The 16318-nt window shown below is 31.8% G+C and overlaps 1 protein-coding gene across 2 annotated transcripts in view; it reads right to left on the bottom strand.

Moving 5' to 3' along the window:
• NBEA (neurobeachin) overlaps positions 1-16318 on the bottom strand; it is a 752078-nt gene that overhangs the window by 392869 nt on the left and 342891 nt on the right. For both annotated transcript variants that reach the window (XM_025364271.1, XM_025364273.1), the window contains one exon: positions 9016-9077. In XM_025364271.1, coding sequence (XP_025220056.1) covers positions 9016-9077 — 62 coding nt within the window. The remainder of the gene's footprint in view (positions 1-9015; positions 9078-16318) is intronic.

The raw sequence follows: 16318 nt of genomic DNA, 5'->3' as shown, positions 1-16318 counted from the left end.
TTCTCTTCACAATCACTTTATGGTAGTTAGATGGACTAGTCAAAGAAATCTCAGATCCAAAACATAATGCTCCCCATCAGTTTCTCCTCATCGATGTCAACTCAATGTACATTTTTCATTCCCTCTTCTTTGTATACAATTAAATCAACCAATTTAATGTTCTTAGAGATTCAATCCATCATAAAAGTTTTGAAAATATAAAAACATTGCAAGGGAAAAACGGAAGAGTAAATTGAGATCTTAAGTCTTCAAGAATTTCAGAATTGATTTTATATTTCTGATATATTTAATATTTATCATTATCTGTCACTAAAATACATAGGTATGTTTCTTAAAATTTTCAAAGTGAATGTTCATCATAACTGGCATGTTTAGAAATTCTGTGCAATAAGCTGGAGAAGTCACATTTATTTCATTTTCATTTCTTATTTTTATGAAGATCTTACTAAAAGTATTACAGGAAAAACTGAATGTAAGAAATGAATAATCAATAATCAATTCAAAGAGAAGATTACTGATGTAATAGTCAACCATAAAAAAACCATTAGGAAATACTGAAATATATTTAGTTGGTTACTCAAGGAAAAGTTGGCGTATCATATAAACATAAGGAGGCTTCTATAGGACTTTAGGTGATCATTAAATTATGTTTAAAATTGGACACATCTTATTATAAAATGAGTGTATGTATTTGTATTTGTTTATAATAAAAAAGTCTAGACTGTTTTACAAGATATTTTTAAAAAGAGCATGTTATGAGTATATACAACACACGTTTATATATTAGTTTTGAGTTGTTAAAAAGTTTCTCACATTCAAATGTGTAGTTTAAGATTTAGAAATAGGTACTAAGTTATATTACATATTTCATATTTATTCATAAATGATCATGCAGCAATAGGTGTGGAAGCCAGTATAAGAACATTAGTGTTGTAGAGAAATTTAGAGATCACCATTTTTAACTAAGTACAAGAATCTTTGACACATAATTAGCTGACCTTTCTTTGAAGACCTACTATATTTTGGACCTCTGAAACAGCTTCTTATACTTTTGGACTACATTAAAATTAAAAAAAGAAGCATTATATATATACTGGCTACGTATCTATATATATTTTTTATATTTTAAATAACATTTTCTTTTCTCTAGCTTATTTTACTGTAAGATTACAATGCATAATACATATAACATAGAAAATATGTGCTAACTGATGGCTCATGTTATCGGTAAGGCTTCCTTCTGGTCACTAATGCTAAGCTATTAGTAGTTAACTTTTGGGGGAGTAAAAAGTTATATGCATATTTTTGACTGTGTAGGGGGACTGGCCTCCCTAACCTTCACATTGTAGTGTTGATGGCTATATAACATTGTGAATTTAATTAATGCCACTGAACTGTATACTTAAAATGGTAAAAATGGCACATTTTACATTTTACGTATTTTATCACAATAAAAATAAATAACAAATCACCTTAGCTAATATATACTCCTTTTTATTTATAAAATAACTCAATATGTCATTAGTAATTACCTATACTATGTGCTGGATATTTATACTAGGAGTGGAAGACACAGTGGTAAGCATAACACAAGGCAATAGAAAAATAAAGTGATCTTTAGTATGGTGTAAATTTGTAGCATAACTGAAATGAATAACATCCATAAAGTGACTTCAGAAAACTTCAAAGTTCTGTGTCATCCTTAAGCAGTCTTTTCTTTTGGATTGTTGTAAATAAACAATGTATGCTTTTAAATGCTCTTCATAAATGTTAGTTAAATATATTGAGACTATACAATACTTATTTTCTCCATTGGCTGAATAGAGTTCTTCAGAAAGAAAGGAAATACTAGAAATGCAGCTTATTCTAATGCAAATTGAAATGTGGTGGATAAAGAAAATCATACCTTAATCACATATAAGAGCATCTAATTAAAACATATAAACAGGTTCCTATATTTACCATCCAGATTTATGCACTCAGATGCTAAGGGAATGATGGAGAGATTAGAACCTTATAATAATAATACAGAAAGGCTTCATGAAATAAAAGAGTTTGAAATAATTGGGAAGATATGAGGTACAGGAACAACCATATTGGTTTCATTAATACTTGGAATAAAATTTTATTGAGTTACACACACATAGAAATGAACACATGTAAAAAACAGAGAATGTTGAATAATGTCTATCATGTAGTTGGCAGTGCTACATTAGTATCAATTTCCTGGTCTTGATACTCTACTACAGTTATATGTAAGATGTTACTTTTGGAGGAAGCTGAGGGAAGGGTACATGGGACTCTGTGTACTATTTTTGCAACTTCCTGTGAGTCTCTAATTAAAAACAACGAAACCACAGAAAAAATGATCATGAGGAAATGTACAATGGAACAAAAAAAGAGGATACAGAAAACTACTTATTACGTGATAGCTAATAAAAATAAAGCATATTAAAATATGCGTAAGACAAAAATGAAGAAAATCTACCACCAGAAAAGGGAACATGAACTAGAGGGAAAACTGTGAAATATATATATATATATATAGTTTTCACTATTTTTCAAAATTGTTGTAATTTGTCTGAAAAACTTATACAATGTAGACACAGGAAAATAAAGATTAAAGAAAAATAAACCAAAATACTGGGAGAAAGGGAAATGTGAAATTTGAGGCACAGTATGGAAAGAAATTTTAGGTCAGGGAGGTGGACTTAGTGTCAGGGATCCAGGGATTCAGCATATTCTGCATTCCTTCTCTTCTGTCACAGACATTAAACACTCTTAAAAATGATCCTGCAGGTGGCCTAGGCTTATTGATTTCTTTTTTCCCTCAATCTTACTAGAATTGTGAGAAATTAGACACGAGGAAAAAAAGACTGTCATTCTTTTCTATCATTTCTTTCTTTTGTGTGTGTGTGTGTGTGTGTGTGTGTGTGTTTAGACTGAGTCTCGCTCTGTCGCCTAGGCTGGAGTGCAGTGGTGCAATCTCGGCTCACTGTAACCTCCACCTCCCAGGTTCAAGAGATTCTCCTGCCTCAGCCTCCTGAGTAGCTGGGACTACAGGTGCCCACAGCACGCCTGGCTAATTTTTGTATTTTTAGTAGGGACAGGTTTCACTATGTTGGCCAGGCTGGTCCGGAACTCCTGACCTCGTGATCCACCTGCCTTGGCCTCCCAAAGTGCTAGGATTACAGGCCTGAGCCACCACGCCCAGCCTTAGTTTATCATTTCTAACAGATGAGGTTAGAACTTTTTGTTTATTCATAAACTTTTACCTCTCTAATTTGAAGTGGATATGTGCTAAGTTGTTATATGTAAGTGTTAAATGATGTGTGAGTATTGTATGTATTGCAGGTAGCTTAGAAAAAATATTTTATAACATAAAAGAGACTGAAAATGTCTTATACCTGCTAATGTCTCTAAGAGTTTTAAAAAAGAATCGAACAATAAAATACCTCACAGAATTAATCAAAAGTAATTTGAATTATACGCTCTTTAAATCTATGATTAAATTTTCATCCAGGAATGCTATAAGTAATTAAGCATATAACAGAGAGAGAGTCTGTCTTCCTGTTGCAATGTGTTTGGTACTGATTCTCCCCAAGATACATTAAATACAATTTTCCAATTATTTTCTATTGATACTCCTTTTCCTTTAAAATGTCTACATTTTCAGTGTATAATTTTCTCCATATTCTCTAATAATTTTAAATCTTTATCGTTATTTGAGTTGATTATAATCTTTATGCCTCACCGTATTTTCACCTTCCTGTTTAACTTTTATTTATACTTTAGGACATATTACAAACTTTTATGGCAATAAAAATTATACAATATAGCCACTCCAAAAACATTAAATGCCCAAATTTGCCCCCTTTAACTTGGAAATGACATTATACCACAGATAAGAGGTGGGGTCACCCACCATCTAGACAGTAAGGTAGGGATTTCTTAGATATTAGAAAATGAAAAAGTGGCTCTTGTAAAACAGAATCTGTAGTCAATGATCATGAACTATCCAATACTGTTTAAAAGTTAGACATTTCTTACTAGCCTTAATTCTATACTATTAACACACTACAATATTTTATATTAAAAATACTCTTGAGGAAGGTATTGTATTACACACTGCCTAGGTAAACAAATAAATATTATATATTGCCTGGCCACTTAATTTCTACTGTTGTTTTTTAAATTTTCCAATTTTTTAAAAAATTGTTTTTGCTATCCCTCTACCTTAATCACATATGGCTACCTAATTTCTGATGTGTTGTAAATGAGGCTGGTAACTGGCTTGAGCAGGTAACACAAGCTTGTCCAAGCTGTGGCCAATGGGCTGCATGTGGCCCAGGACAGCTTTGAATGCGGCCCAACACAAATTCGTAAACTTTTTTAAAACAGTACAAGACTTTTTTTTTTTTTTTTTTTTTTAGTTCATCAGCTGTCATTAGTGTTAGTGTATGTTATGTGTGGCCCAAGATGATTCGTCTTCCAATGTGGCCCAAGGAAGCCAAAAGATTAGACACTGCTGAATGTCTAATCTCAATCTGAAGAGGAATGAGAGACTCATTCCTCTCCAGACCTCAGGTTTCTGAAGAAACAGGGCTCAGGCTGTTTCTTCAGCCCAGTTCTCCTTCTCCGCTTATGCTGAATAGAATACCTTGCACCTTCAGGGCTCATTTTTAGTTCACCTCAATAAACCTTTCCATGACAATCTTATTGTTGGTACACAGGACTCATTTACTGAACCACACAAAGGTAATTGCTCATTTATATTCAATTTTAAGTATCAGGTCATAATTTTTTATCGTTCTTAACTGAATTCAAATTCAGCTTCAAAACTGGCAAGTTTCATCGATAATACTAAACGTGAGAAATGGAACAATGTGTAAGTCTTTAGTAACCATCAAAATGCTTAAAAAATGTAGTCACTAAATAACTACAAAATTAAATGTGACATAACTTTATCATGATAATTAGAATTTCATGATATTTCTAAAGACAATCGGGAAAAAACATCTACTCCATCCCTGGTTTTCTTGTATTTGAAATCTTACTACATACACCAAAAATCCTTTCACTATTGAGTATTTACAATGAATATTTTTTAATAGGCCTCTATGTTCTCTTATCTATGTCTTTGAACCTCAGTCTCAGGTTTATAGCATTTAGCAGAAGAAAAGTGTATTTTTTCTTGTGTACTATTTGACTCAACTATATCAAACTGGAGAAAAAATGAAAAACGCAAATGTTCAAAGGCCAAATAAAAAAAAAAAAAAAAGATAGTTCTTTAGTTGTGGTTCTTTTATAAGTGCTGTCTTTAGAAGCCCTGGGTTAATGCTTTGATCATATCAGTGAAGTCACTAAAATTCTTTTTATTTAAGTATATGAGGTATTTAGAAAAAAGTAAATTCAAACAAACCACAAAATAATTCATTTTGCAGGCCTATTACTTTATATTACTTATACATCTTTAGGTTTTCAGTGAGAGTAGAAATGACTTACTAAGCATGCATTTGCTTAATCATTGCCTCCAGTCAGAAAGCGCTTAAATACTAAGAATTTTTTAAATATACAGTTTCTCAATTTATAAAATATTTTCTAATTGACAGATAAGGCACAGAAAAATGCACGTGACATCTGCTAAGCTTTACTTACAAAAACTTAAAGAAATGCTATGGGATAACATCAGTCCATTTTTCCTGCAGTATATCTTATGGAGACTTCCTTAAAAATCTGGAAGTAATTAGGAACTATTATAGTACCTAAAGAAGTTTACTTGAAAACTAAATCTGCTATTCATCAAAGAGCACAATATGGTAAAAATAATGTAATAAACAAATAAGTACACATAGAGAATAAGCACCTCAACCATATCTAATTATAAAACTTTTTTTTAAAAGCTATGATAAAAGATAGTATCAGACCTCTGATATACTGAAGAATCTGTAAAAGACATTGTACTCCCTAATTAAGCTCTGATTTGATACTAAGTTTTTTACTTTAGTTCATTTCACTTCAAAATGATATGAAACCAATTTTTAAAATGCTACTAACGTCAACTTTAATACAAAAGAAAAGTGAAGAAGAATAAATATATTTGTATCATAAAATCTATATCAGAAAAAAATCCAGAATACAGTAAAAAATGTTTTGGGTATTTGTGGAATGATAAATATATCATAATGATAATATTAACAGCTTCTTCTTAAGACTTAAATACATTTTCCACAAAGATGTAAAATTACACTTGGGGGTAGACTGGATATACATCCTTTGGAGTTTAAAAGTTTGCCCATATGAACTGAATTATCCTTGACAAGTACCTTCAGACACTTGTAATATGATCTCATGTAAATTTAGACCATATTTTGGGCACAAACTATTAGCAATAGTAAGTTTATTCAGGAGCTCAGATAAGAAAGAAAAGCTAATATCCTTAATAATATGTAGTTGCTAACAGGAAATTTCCAAAATGAAAATGAGAAGCATAAAAACAAAATCCATCTAATGTGTTGTAGCAAAGAAAAACAAAATCCTATAAAAAACCCAATATTGCATTTTCTTTTCCCTTTTTAATACTTAGCTGCCTGGTCTCTCAAAAAATTTTTATCTTTCAATGGCTTGTCTAAATTTGGAAAAAGAAAAGCATATTTTATACAAATAAATACATTAAAAATTCCATTTGCAGAATTCTAACTTATTCTAACCAGCATTAAATTACAATATGAATAAGATCTTAGTTTGATTTCTCACTGTGGAAAAAATATATACATAGTATATCAAGATAGTAACTTAAAGCTATTCATTCAGATTTTCAACTATTTTTATTAGTATTAATACTGCTCATGATAATAACATGGAGCTATCAAGACTTACAAAAGGCTGTCTGTAGAGTAAAACAAAAAGTACTCAGAACTCTGCAGCTTTCAAGATTCATCAGGATTACCTACTGCCTTGGCACACAGATGGCCTACAGAACTATACTAATTCTACAGGGACTGTGCTTCATTCTATAAGAGATGCATTAAGGGCTGTAGAAGAACTGCTTTGGAGAGAGCTATGCCAAGCAGTCTCCACAGCATCATTAACTGTATTTATTTCTCTTTTCAGAGGTATGCTACTGCTATGTTGCCCTGTTAATGGATGAAAATAGGATGTAAATCATCTTGCATTTAAGTAGTATAGAAAAATGGCACATCATTTTAAGAAACTTTGAAGACATGTTTACAACTAAAGACATGATTTTAAACATACATGGAGCAATTAATGATCTACAAAGATAGTTCTAGAAGCTTAATTTCACAGTAAAATGGTAAACTTATCCTCCCGAATAGGAATAAAGGAGGATTATTTGTTTCATTAAAAATATTTAGTGGAAAGCATTATTTCAGTTAAACAGAAAATAACAAAAACAATTGGGAGCTATTTTAAAGAATAAGCATATATTTTTAATTTACTTAAATGAGGTGCATTTAATCAATTAAATACTTGAAATATTTATAAAACTGAATTATTTTAAAAATTCAACTTAAAAAGCAAATCGAGAGGCATGTTTACAATATTGCTTTGCTGCAACACTGAAAGAAAGTGCACTGCATAGAGAGCTTAAATTTCTCACTCTTCCTTTCAATCAATATCTGAGGCAAAGTTTCATCTCTAGGGCCCTTAATGGCATGAATTCCTGGAGCCAGCAAATGAGTAATGTTAAACCTATGATTAGATGATGAGGCCATCAAATACACTAGATCTTAATGCTACATTCCTCTTTATTTCTCTGAACAGCAGTGAAACACAGGGCTATAGAAGAAGGAATTCTAAGCTATTTTTCCATTAAAGCATTTTATAGAACTGTGCATTATTATGGATCGAAAAGATCCAGACAGTCTCTTGAACTCAGGACTTCAACAGTAGGTGACAACATTTTCAAATGCCCTGCAGATGAGCTCCTCACAGGAATGCTGCTTTCTTTAACCACTTCCTTATCAATATTGTTCCTGGCTAGAATGAGGAACATGGGCCTAACGATTTTCCTAGGAATATATTCTTGAAGAAAGTCAACCTGAAAACTGAAAATCAATTGGTAAGTTTTTTGTTTGTTTTGTTTAGTTTTGCTGATGTTTTAGAGGATCACTCGAATTCATATTGTTGTTTATTTGCGAGTTAGCTACAGCTTTAAGCAAACCTCAGGCCAGTAATTAGGAAGAGCTTAGATATATGTTTCTTTCTACTGGGGAAACTATGAATAAAGGTAATAACTGCTTATTACAAACATACACAAGCTCTTATTTCATTCTGACATTACGGAATATTTAACACTAATATGATAATCAGGATAATCAGGACTACTAGGAGACCTGACAGAGCTGGTGAGAAGAAAGACCAATAGGTTCCTATTTAAGTAATCAGAAAATATATTTACATTTATTTTTGGTTTCTCTGTAATTGTTAAGAAGAAACAATACCCAACAATTACCATTTATCTTTGATTCTGATTATTAAAGATAAACAGCTCAAGTAGATTTTTAGAATTTATACTGACATATACAAATTACACTTAAAAAAAGAGAAAGCAGCAAGGTCTTAAGCTATATCATACACTTTGGGCATGCAATTAAAAAACTTACTTTTCATTATCTCAAATATAATAGAGAAGAAGAAAGAAACAATGCAATTAATAATACATTTAAAAATTATAAATTACGATGTTTATATATGCAATATATATGTATTTTATATACATATATATGATAGGAAACAATGGAAGAATTGAAAGGGTAGGAGAATAATACTGCTAAAAAGAGTAGAAGAAGGGAGAGGGAGAATAAGTCAATATTTACATGGTAAGATAATCTATATACTAATATAACTCAATGTAAATTATTTTCTCCATCTATGGGATAATAGATGGAAATCTTAAAAATATATAAACATACACTTACATGCACGTACTTTTTATTATTAGTCACAAAAGTCCTCATATATTAATGTAATTGAGTGAATGAGATTTTGTACCTGAGAACAAAGCAGCATAACAAGCTCAACCACAGATGTGCTGGACTTCATACAAACAAGGCCTACAACAAAGAAAGGTTAAAACAAAATGAAATTACAATGGTAGAAATTACCATTCTGAGTTAATTCATTATATAATTTTAATGTATAAAAAAGCTTTCTTTTAAATAGAATTCCTAGGGTAAACTGAATGAAAATGTTCACCTAACATACATTTTTAACAATAATTTAAAACTATTCAGATACACAAGATGATGTGAAAATACTTGACAACTGACTTCATGCTTTGGTTGTTTATTTGGTTGAGGCATTTCTTACATTTAAACAAAATGGGGAAGGTTAGTAAAATCGATGAGCTATGTATAGCTGCTATTACTCCAACGACATTTATTATATGGTTGTTTCCTTGGAGCAAAGAACAATAATCATTGAAGTTCTGCCTAAATTTTGTTCCAAAAGACAAAATTAATTTACAAACAGGTAATTTCCACAGCTTATCAGTTATTAAATAATTTTAAAAATAATAAAAAAGAATGTATGATTAACACATCAATCAATGCTTATAAAATATTGCACTGTTATACTTCCAATCTCCCCAAATAGATAGCAGAAGAAAAAAAATGGAATGTAATAATGTCTATGTAATAATGGCTACTACTCATTGATCACTTACTATGTGCTGGGCAATATTTAACACATTGGCACAGTGCCTTATGTGCATGGTCTCATTTAATTATCATTATACTCTGTGACACAGTATTATTATTCCCATTCTACAGGTTAAGAACGTATTCTTCCTATAAACAGTTTAAACATTAATTCTTATTATATGTATTGATGAAAAGTTATCAAGATTTTTTCCAATTAAAAGTATGACTGCTGTATAACAATGTATATGATAAGAAAGTAGATCTTAATTGGTAGTTTTTTGAAGTGCCAACATAGAGAATGAGGTAATCAAGTATTAATAAAGCTGCTGAGAGTAAGTTAATTATGATGTTTGGTAATTTAAAAATATTTTCTAAAGTTTTTCACTGCTTTTAAAATTAAAGTAACTTAATAAATATATTTTTCCTCTTTCAAAAATAACTTCGATGTAACAAGAACATTCATAGTTTTTAGAAATGCTATCATTTTTCTTCCTTTGATGATAAATGTAATTAGTAAAAGCATCATACAGTAAGAAAGGCCATGGTCTTAACATTATTTGTTGCTAAATGGAAAGTCGAAGTGAAACCAGTTATTGTTTCTTAAGGTGATTTCAATAAACAGTCTCAAATGCCTTCTAGACACGAGCATGTATATTTACTGTAGGTAGTGGATAGACACCCTTTTGTGCCCGTTTTGCTAACGACCCTATCTCCTCATTGTACCGACCGACAGAACAAGCTATAAAAACATACTAGTGTTCCATCTCATCAGATCTTTGGGCAGACAGTTAACTAATGAAGTAAGAGGCAGATGTGAGAAGCTCATTTAAGAGACAATTGGTGTAATCGATCAGCAATTCTCATGCTCAAGTTTTCTAGGGAGTCAGAAAGATTAATGGGACATGTATCACCTGTTGGCTACTCAAAGATTTGAATTCTGACAAAGAGAAAACAAGTAAAAGGCCAAATGATCATAATTAAACTCATGTAAATTTAGACAATAAGGCTTTGATATAAAGAATTATTCACATATATTCTGTGTATGAGTTTTTAAATATGTAACAAATTGAAGTAAAATTAGGAAAAACATGAAATTGCATTCATTTCTCAGAAGTCAATTTTTTAAATGAACTTTTAAAAAACACTACGTAACAAGAACATTTATAGTTTTTACAAATACCATCATTCCATCATAAGAAAAATATAAACAAATGCTTCATTAATGCTTTGTTCAAAAGGAATGACAAAAAATTGATACAATAGCAAAATTGCAATTTGCAAACAGTGCTCTCACTATTTTGTAAAAGGCCATTGTGATTTCAAGTCCATAGAACCTCACACCTTTACTCATGTGTTTTGTCTAATTAGTTTTGGACAGAAGGAACAAATGGATTTTCCCAAAAGCAAAAGAAAAACTAAATGTGACAATGAGAACACAAGCAGAGGCAAATCTGAAAGATCTATGTATCTTCAAAAATTACATAATCACTTTGGTTGGGAGTATTACTAAAAAAAAAAGAGGTAAACTCAATGTTTTACTAGAGATAATGAAAATACAACCACTGAATGATGCTATAAGTAACTCTTAAGCTGTATATGAATAAGACAAACATTTTACAAGTGTTATGTCTCAAAAAGTTTGACTGTATCCTTTTTGTATGTCACAAAAAATTCATAATCAAATTAATTCATTTGATATCTCCACTTATGAGCAAAATATAGTGTTAGTACTAAGGAGTTTACAGTAATAAATAAGTTATTATTTATACCTTCCCAAGTGCCCATATTTTAATTCAAATTAAGATTATATAAAATTTATATAGAGCATTAGAATTTACAGATAACTTACATATATGCTATCTCATTTGAATCTCTTAATAACTGTTTAAACTAGTTATAACTACTTCATTTGATACATAAAAATTGAAGAGATTTGGTGGCTAGCCAAAGGTGTGTCATTCAGTAACTGGTGGAATTGGGACCCAAATTCAAGTCATTCAACTCAAAGCCCATTCTGTTTGCTGCAGAGCTACATAAATAGTTTGGCATTAATAATATGGCAATATATGCTTATGAGACTGGTCATAATGGTCAATTCAAAGTTGAATGATTTTGACAGTTTTCCTGGTCAAAGTAACTTATTGTGGTCAGACATGGGAACAAAAAGCAATAGCTTAAGCGAAAAGCACACACGAAGCAGAGAACAAAGAGAAAATCTGAAAAAAATCTTGTATAGCTTGGGGGATGGATGAATAGACTATAAGAGTGTTTAAAAGTGTACTGAAGGGCTAGGGTAAAAATCAAAGATAGATTAAGATTGAAAGAAAGAAAATTATACGGTTTTGAAAGACAAAAGGAAAAATTTAAAGCAAGTTATAAAATGGGAGAAATGATACTAAGGACTATTTATAGCATTCCTATTCTATCATGACAATCTGTGTGTTTGTGCCTTGTTAAGTAAGAAGTAGCCCCCAAAGGAGCTGTACATATGTGCCTCCCCAGCAAAAATACAGTTAGGAGTATGGGCAAAGTAATAGAATATTTTCGCCAGAAAATATGTATGTTTGCTGGAATAAATATTCTAACCAGAATTACTGATTCAGTACTGCAAACCATATAGCTTACCAGTATAAAATGAACACCTGGAATGTAGACAATAAATGTGTGAGGGCTTAAGAGGAAAGAGGCTTGTATATTTGGGAGATACTTTAACAGTAAGGAAACCGTCCATTAAGAGCTTTTGAATATATTATGAACTACATTGTTGAAAGATGAAGTCAGCTCACTGAGTGGCTAAGATACAAGTACTTGAGAAGATTAATTAGCTGGACAAACTTGAGGTGGTCCAGATCCAGGCAGTAAATAAAACTGATGTAGCTGAGTAAACCATTATCCAAAAAAACTGGCAGTTCTTTTGGGTTCACACTGACTAGGGATAGGAAGTCAATTTCTACTTTCAGAATGACACTCCTTCCCCACTAAAAAAACAAGATAAAACAAAACAAAACAAAAAACTGCCACAAATGATAAACCAGATAAGAAATCTCCAAAATGAGTATAAAGTTAGAAGCTTGGCCTTTGGGACAAAGCTATCTTTATTTAATACAAACACTACTAAAAGGTACAATGATATTATTTTAATAAAGAACTGTCAGACTCTTTTGAGTCAATCTGTGGGTCTAACTTGTTACATCTGTTGAATTGAATATCAAGTTAAAAGAGCCCTAAAGTTTTAAAATACTGTTGAAAAATTCCATCTCTAGCAGAATGTTCCTCATGGTGGGAGATGAAGAATATCACATGTTCTAGGGACAAGAAATCATGCTCTTATATGGAACTCATCTTTTAAACGTTAAAGTTTTCTTGAAGTAAGGATCCAAGAGAGGAGACTCTGACAGACATCTATGATTGCTTTGAATATATAATCAATAAATATTAATTGAATCAATAAACCTATAAATCATTATCAACTGTAGATAAAAATTACATTTTGAGCAATAATAAGAACATCATTTTTTAGAATAAGACCTGAATTCATTCAAAAAACATTTACCAAGCATATTTCTAATGTGCCTGACACCATGGTAGGTACTAAGTGGGATGTGGGGCAGATAATGTGAGCAAATAATCATGATAGGGAATCTTAAGGGGTTCATAGAGAATGCAGTGTGAGAAGCACAGGAAGGGTATTAAGCAACTGTGTCTAGGAGAAGAAGTTATGGGGAATGTGACATTTAAGTTGGATAATGCTGAGCCTATCTAAGCAAAAACTGGAAATAAGGGAAGGTCATTCCAGGTGACAGAGAAATGTTTGAGGTATAAAGAAGCATGCAATAGTCAGCAAAATGGAGTTGGAATGTTATGTCGTAGGGTGTGAAGGATGAAAGGAAGTGACTGGAAATGAAGACAGAGAGGTAGGCAGGAAGTAGAGCCATACACGGCATACTATCCTGTCATCACCAGGGAGAAACGACAGGATTTTAAGCAGGGCGCAGACAGAATTAGCTCTATTTTGGAAAGACCACTTTCTGTCAGCAGTACAGGAAGAAACCAGTAACTAAAAAGTTTAGTTACACGACTGAAAGCTTGAGCTCAAGATGGTGGCAATGCAAGTAGAGACAGACTTGAAAGGCATTCTGTAATGAGACAAACCATTTTAGACAACTATTTTAACAACCATTTGGGGCACGGTAAAGGAACCATCAGAGTGTGATGATGATACCTTTAACTGAGATAAGGAAAGCAAATAAAGAAGCAAATTTGCAGAAGGAAAAGTGATGAGTTTCATTCTAGACAATATTTCTCCTCACAATAAAAGATACCAATTTATTTTCCATCAAACAGATATGACTATACTTACAATCTGAATTTTAAAAATCAAATATGCCCAGGACTAACTAGTTTTTAGTTAATCTTCTAATGATTTTTAATCTTTTTGTTTGTTTTGGAGGCAAAATCTTGCTGTGTCACTCGGGCTGGAGTACGGTGGCTAATTTTTGTAATTTTGGTGGAGACAGGGTTTTGTCATGTTGCCCAAGCTGATCTGAACTCCTGAGCTCAAGAAATCCACCCACTTGGGCCTCTCAAAGTGCTGGGATTACAGGTGTAGGCCACCAGGCCCAGCCTATTCTTAACTTTAAAAAATCCCCAAACTAGTAGAGCTGAATGGCACTGAAATACTTTGATTTCAGTAACAAATGTTGAGTAACTATAGGTGTGGAAAGGAATTTTGCATGTCCACTGTGCTTCGTGTGCCTTAGTTTCAGTGGTGTGTTCTTCAAAATTCTGTTCTCTCCACTTCTCACGTGGTATGGTGAAAGATTCTAAGACGCAGGGTATTACCATAATGAGTGTCTTTTAGACTCCTGTAATACTTAACACATCTCCATCTGCACAACAGTAATTTCTGATATTTTCTACTATTCTTTTACTTTTTTAACCAGAAACATGAAATTATCTTCCTATTCCCTCACTGTGATATGCTTCTCTCTGTGAAATTTACTTTCAATGTTATCATATAAGTCACCTCAACTTACTAAGATTTAAACCTTAAAAAAGAGCAAAGCAAGCAGTTAGTGTGGCTTTCTAATTCAAAACCAAGAAAACAAACAAAAATCAACATGAAACATCCTTTGAAATAATAATAATGGCTTAAATTTTTATTATTGCTAAAACTAATATTAAGATGTATATAGGATGTATACAGGTAATACTAGTTACTATGTTAATTGAACATTTTAAGGTTTGCCTATGTGTTCTCTCAAGTATTTTATTTTAAAACTGTATTACAAATGGGATCAACTCTAACATTAACTTAAAACTATAATAAAATTCAGTTTTTTGACTAAAAAAGCTTATTTAAATATAATTAAGCCAATACAGCTTACCTTCATGTTCAGATTACAAATTTTAACAACAACAACAACAAAAAACCCTGCAAAATACTGTAGAGACAGTGAGAGTTCATGCATTCATTGATCTTTAGTTCACTAAAAACTAAGTTATCACAAACTTATGACAGTCTTACTGTCTTTAAAACAGGAACAAAACTTAAGTTTCTGGATATACCAGACATATTAGGTGGTGGCAAACTTTTTCTGTAAAGGACCTGATAGTAAATATTTTTGACTTTGGTGGCTGTAAGTTTCTGTCACCACCACTGAACTCTGGCATGTGGTACAAAGGTAGCCATAGACAATACATAAACAAATGAGTTTGGCTGTCTTCCAAGGAAACTGTTTACTCATCCCAAGATGTGTGTGTACATGCATCTGTGTGGTGTGTGTACATGCATTTGTGTGGTGTGGGTGTGTGGGGGTGTGTGTGTGTCTGTGTACACATGTGCATGAGCTCGTATGTGTAAGAGAAAAGGAAAAGCAGAACACAAACATATACATACACACCCTTACACATCTAGAGATACTAAAAATCGCAGGGGCAATTATTTCAGCTGTACATCCATGATACTTTACAATTCTGAAACCCAAAAAGCTCTGAAAACTGAAAGCTTTCTTGTAAGATTATCACAAATTCAGTTATCAGCAAAATATCCCCTGAATAATGTGATGCTATTTAAAATTTGTTATTCTATTTATTGTGAAAATCCCTACGTATTACTGTAGGCATGTTAATGTGTTTTATTAGGGAGCTCTCCCAGCCTTTCCTAAAGATGCTATGAAATATATGCATTTACTGCCTTTCGTAGATCCAAAATATTTGAATTGCAAAATGCATCTGGCTTATCAAAAGTCAGAAATCAGTGGTATTGTGTTACATGAGATATTTTGGAAGATTGACAAAGAAATTAATATTATTAATTTCACTTGCAATTTCAAAGTAATTTGATATTACACATTTCCCCACGGAAATTTCAGATGTTTGGAAGAACTAAAAATCAATTTCCATATGACAATGGTTGACTCAGTGCTTTTAAATTGTAATCTCAGAATGTTTAGATTGCTCAGAAACAAAGTTTAATTGTAGTTACACAATACCCAAATAATCATTTTGACTGATTTATTGAAATAAACTCTCTAAATTTTTTGTCATTGTGTTGATACAGCCTAGAAATCTTACTGTGAATATTTTTTTATAGTTTTGCTTCTGCTGAGAATTGTTTACATAATGCCAGAACTGAAGTTCATAACACTCAC

The sequence above is a fragment of the Theropithecus gelada genome, chromosome 17 (genome assembly GCF_003255815.1).
Source record: "Theropithecus gelada isolate Dixy chromosome 17, Tgel_1.0, whole genome shotgun sequence".
Classification (NCBI taxonomy): Eukaryota; Metazoa; Chordata; class Mammalia; order Primates; family Cercopithecidae; genus Theropithecus; species Theropithecus gelada.
Note: the sequence above shows the minus strand (reverse complement) of the source record. Positions and strands in the feature narration are given on the sequence as shown.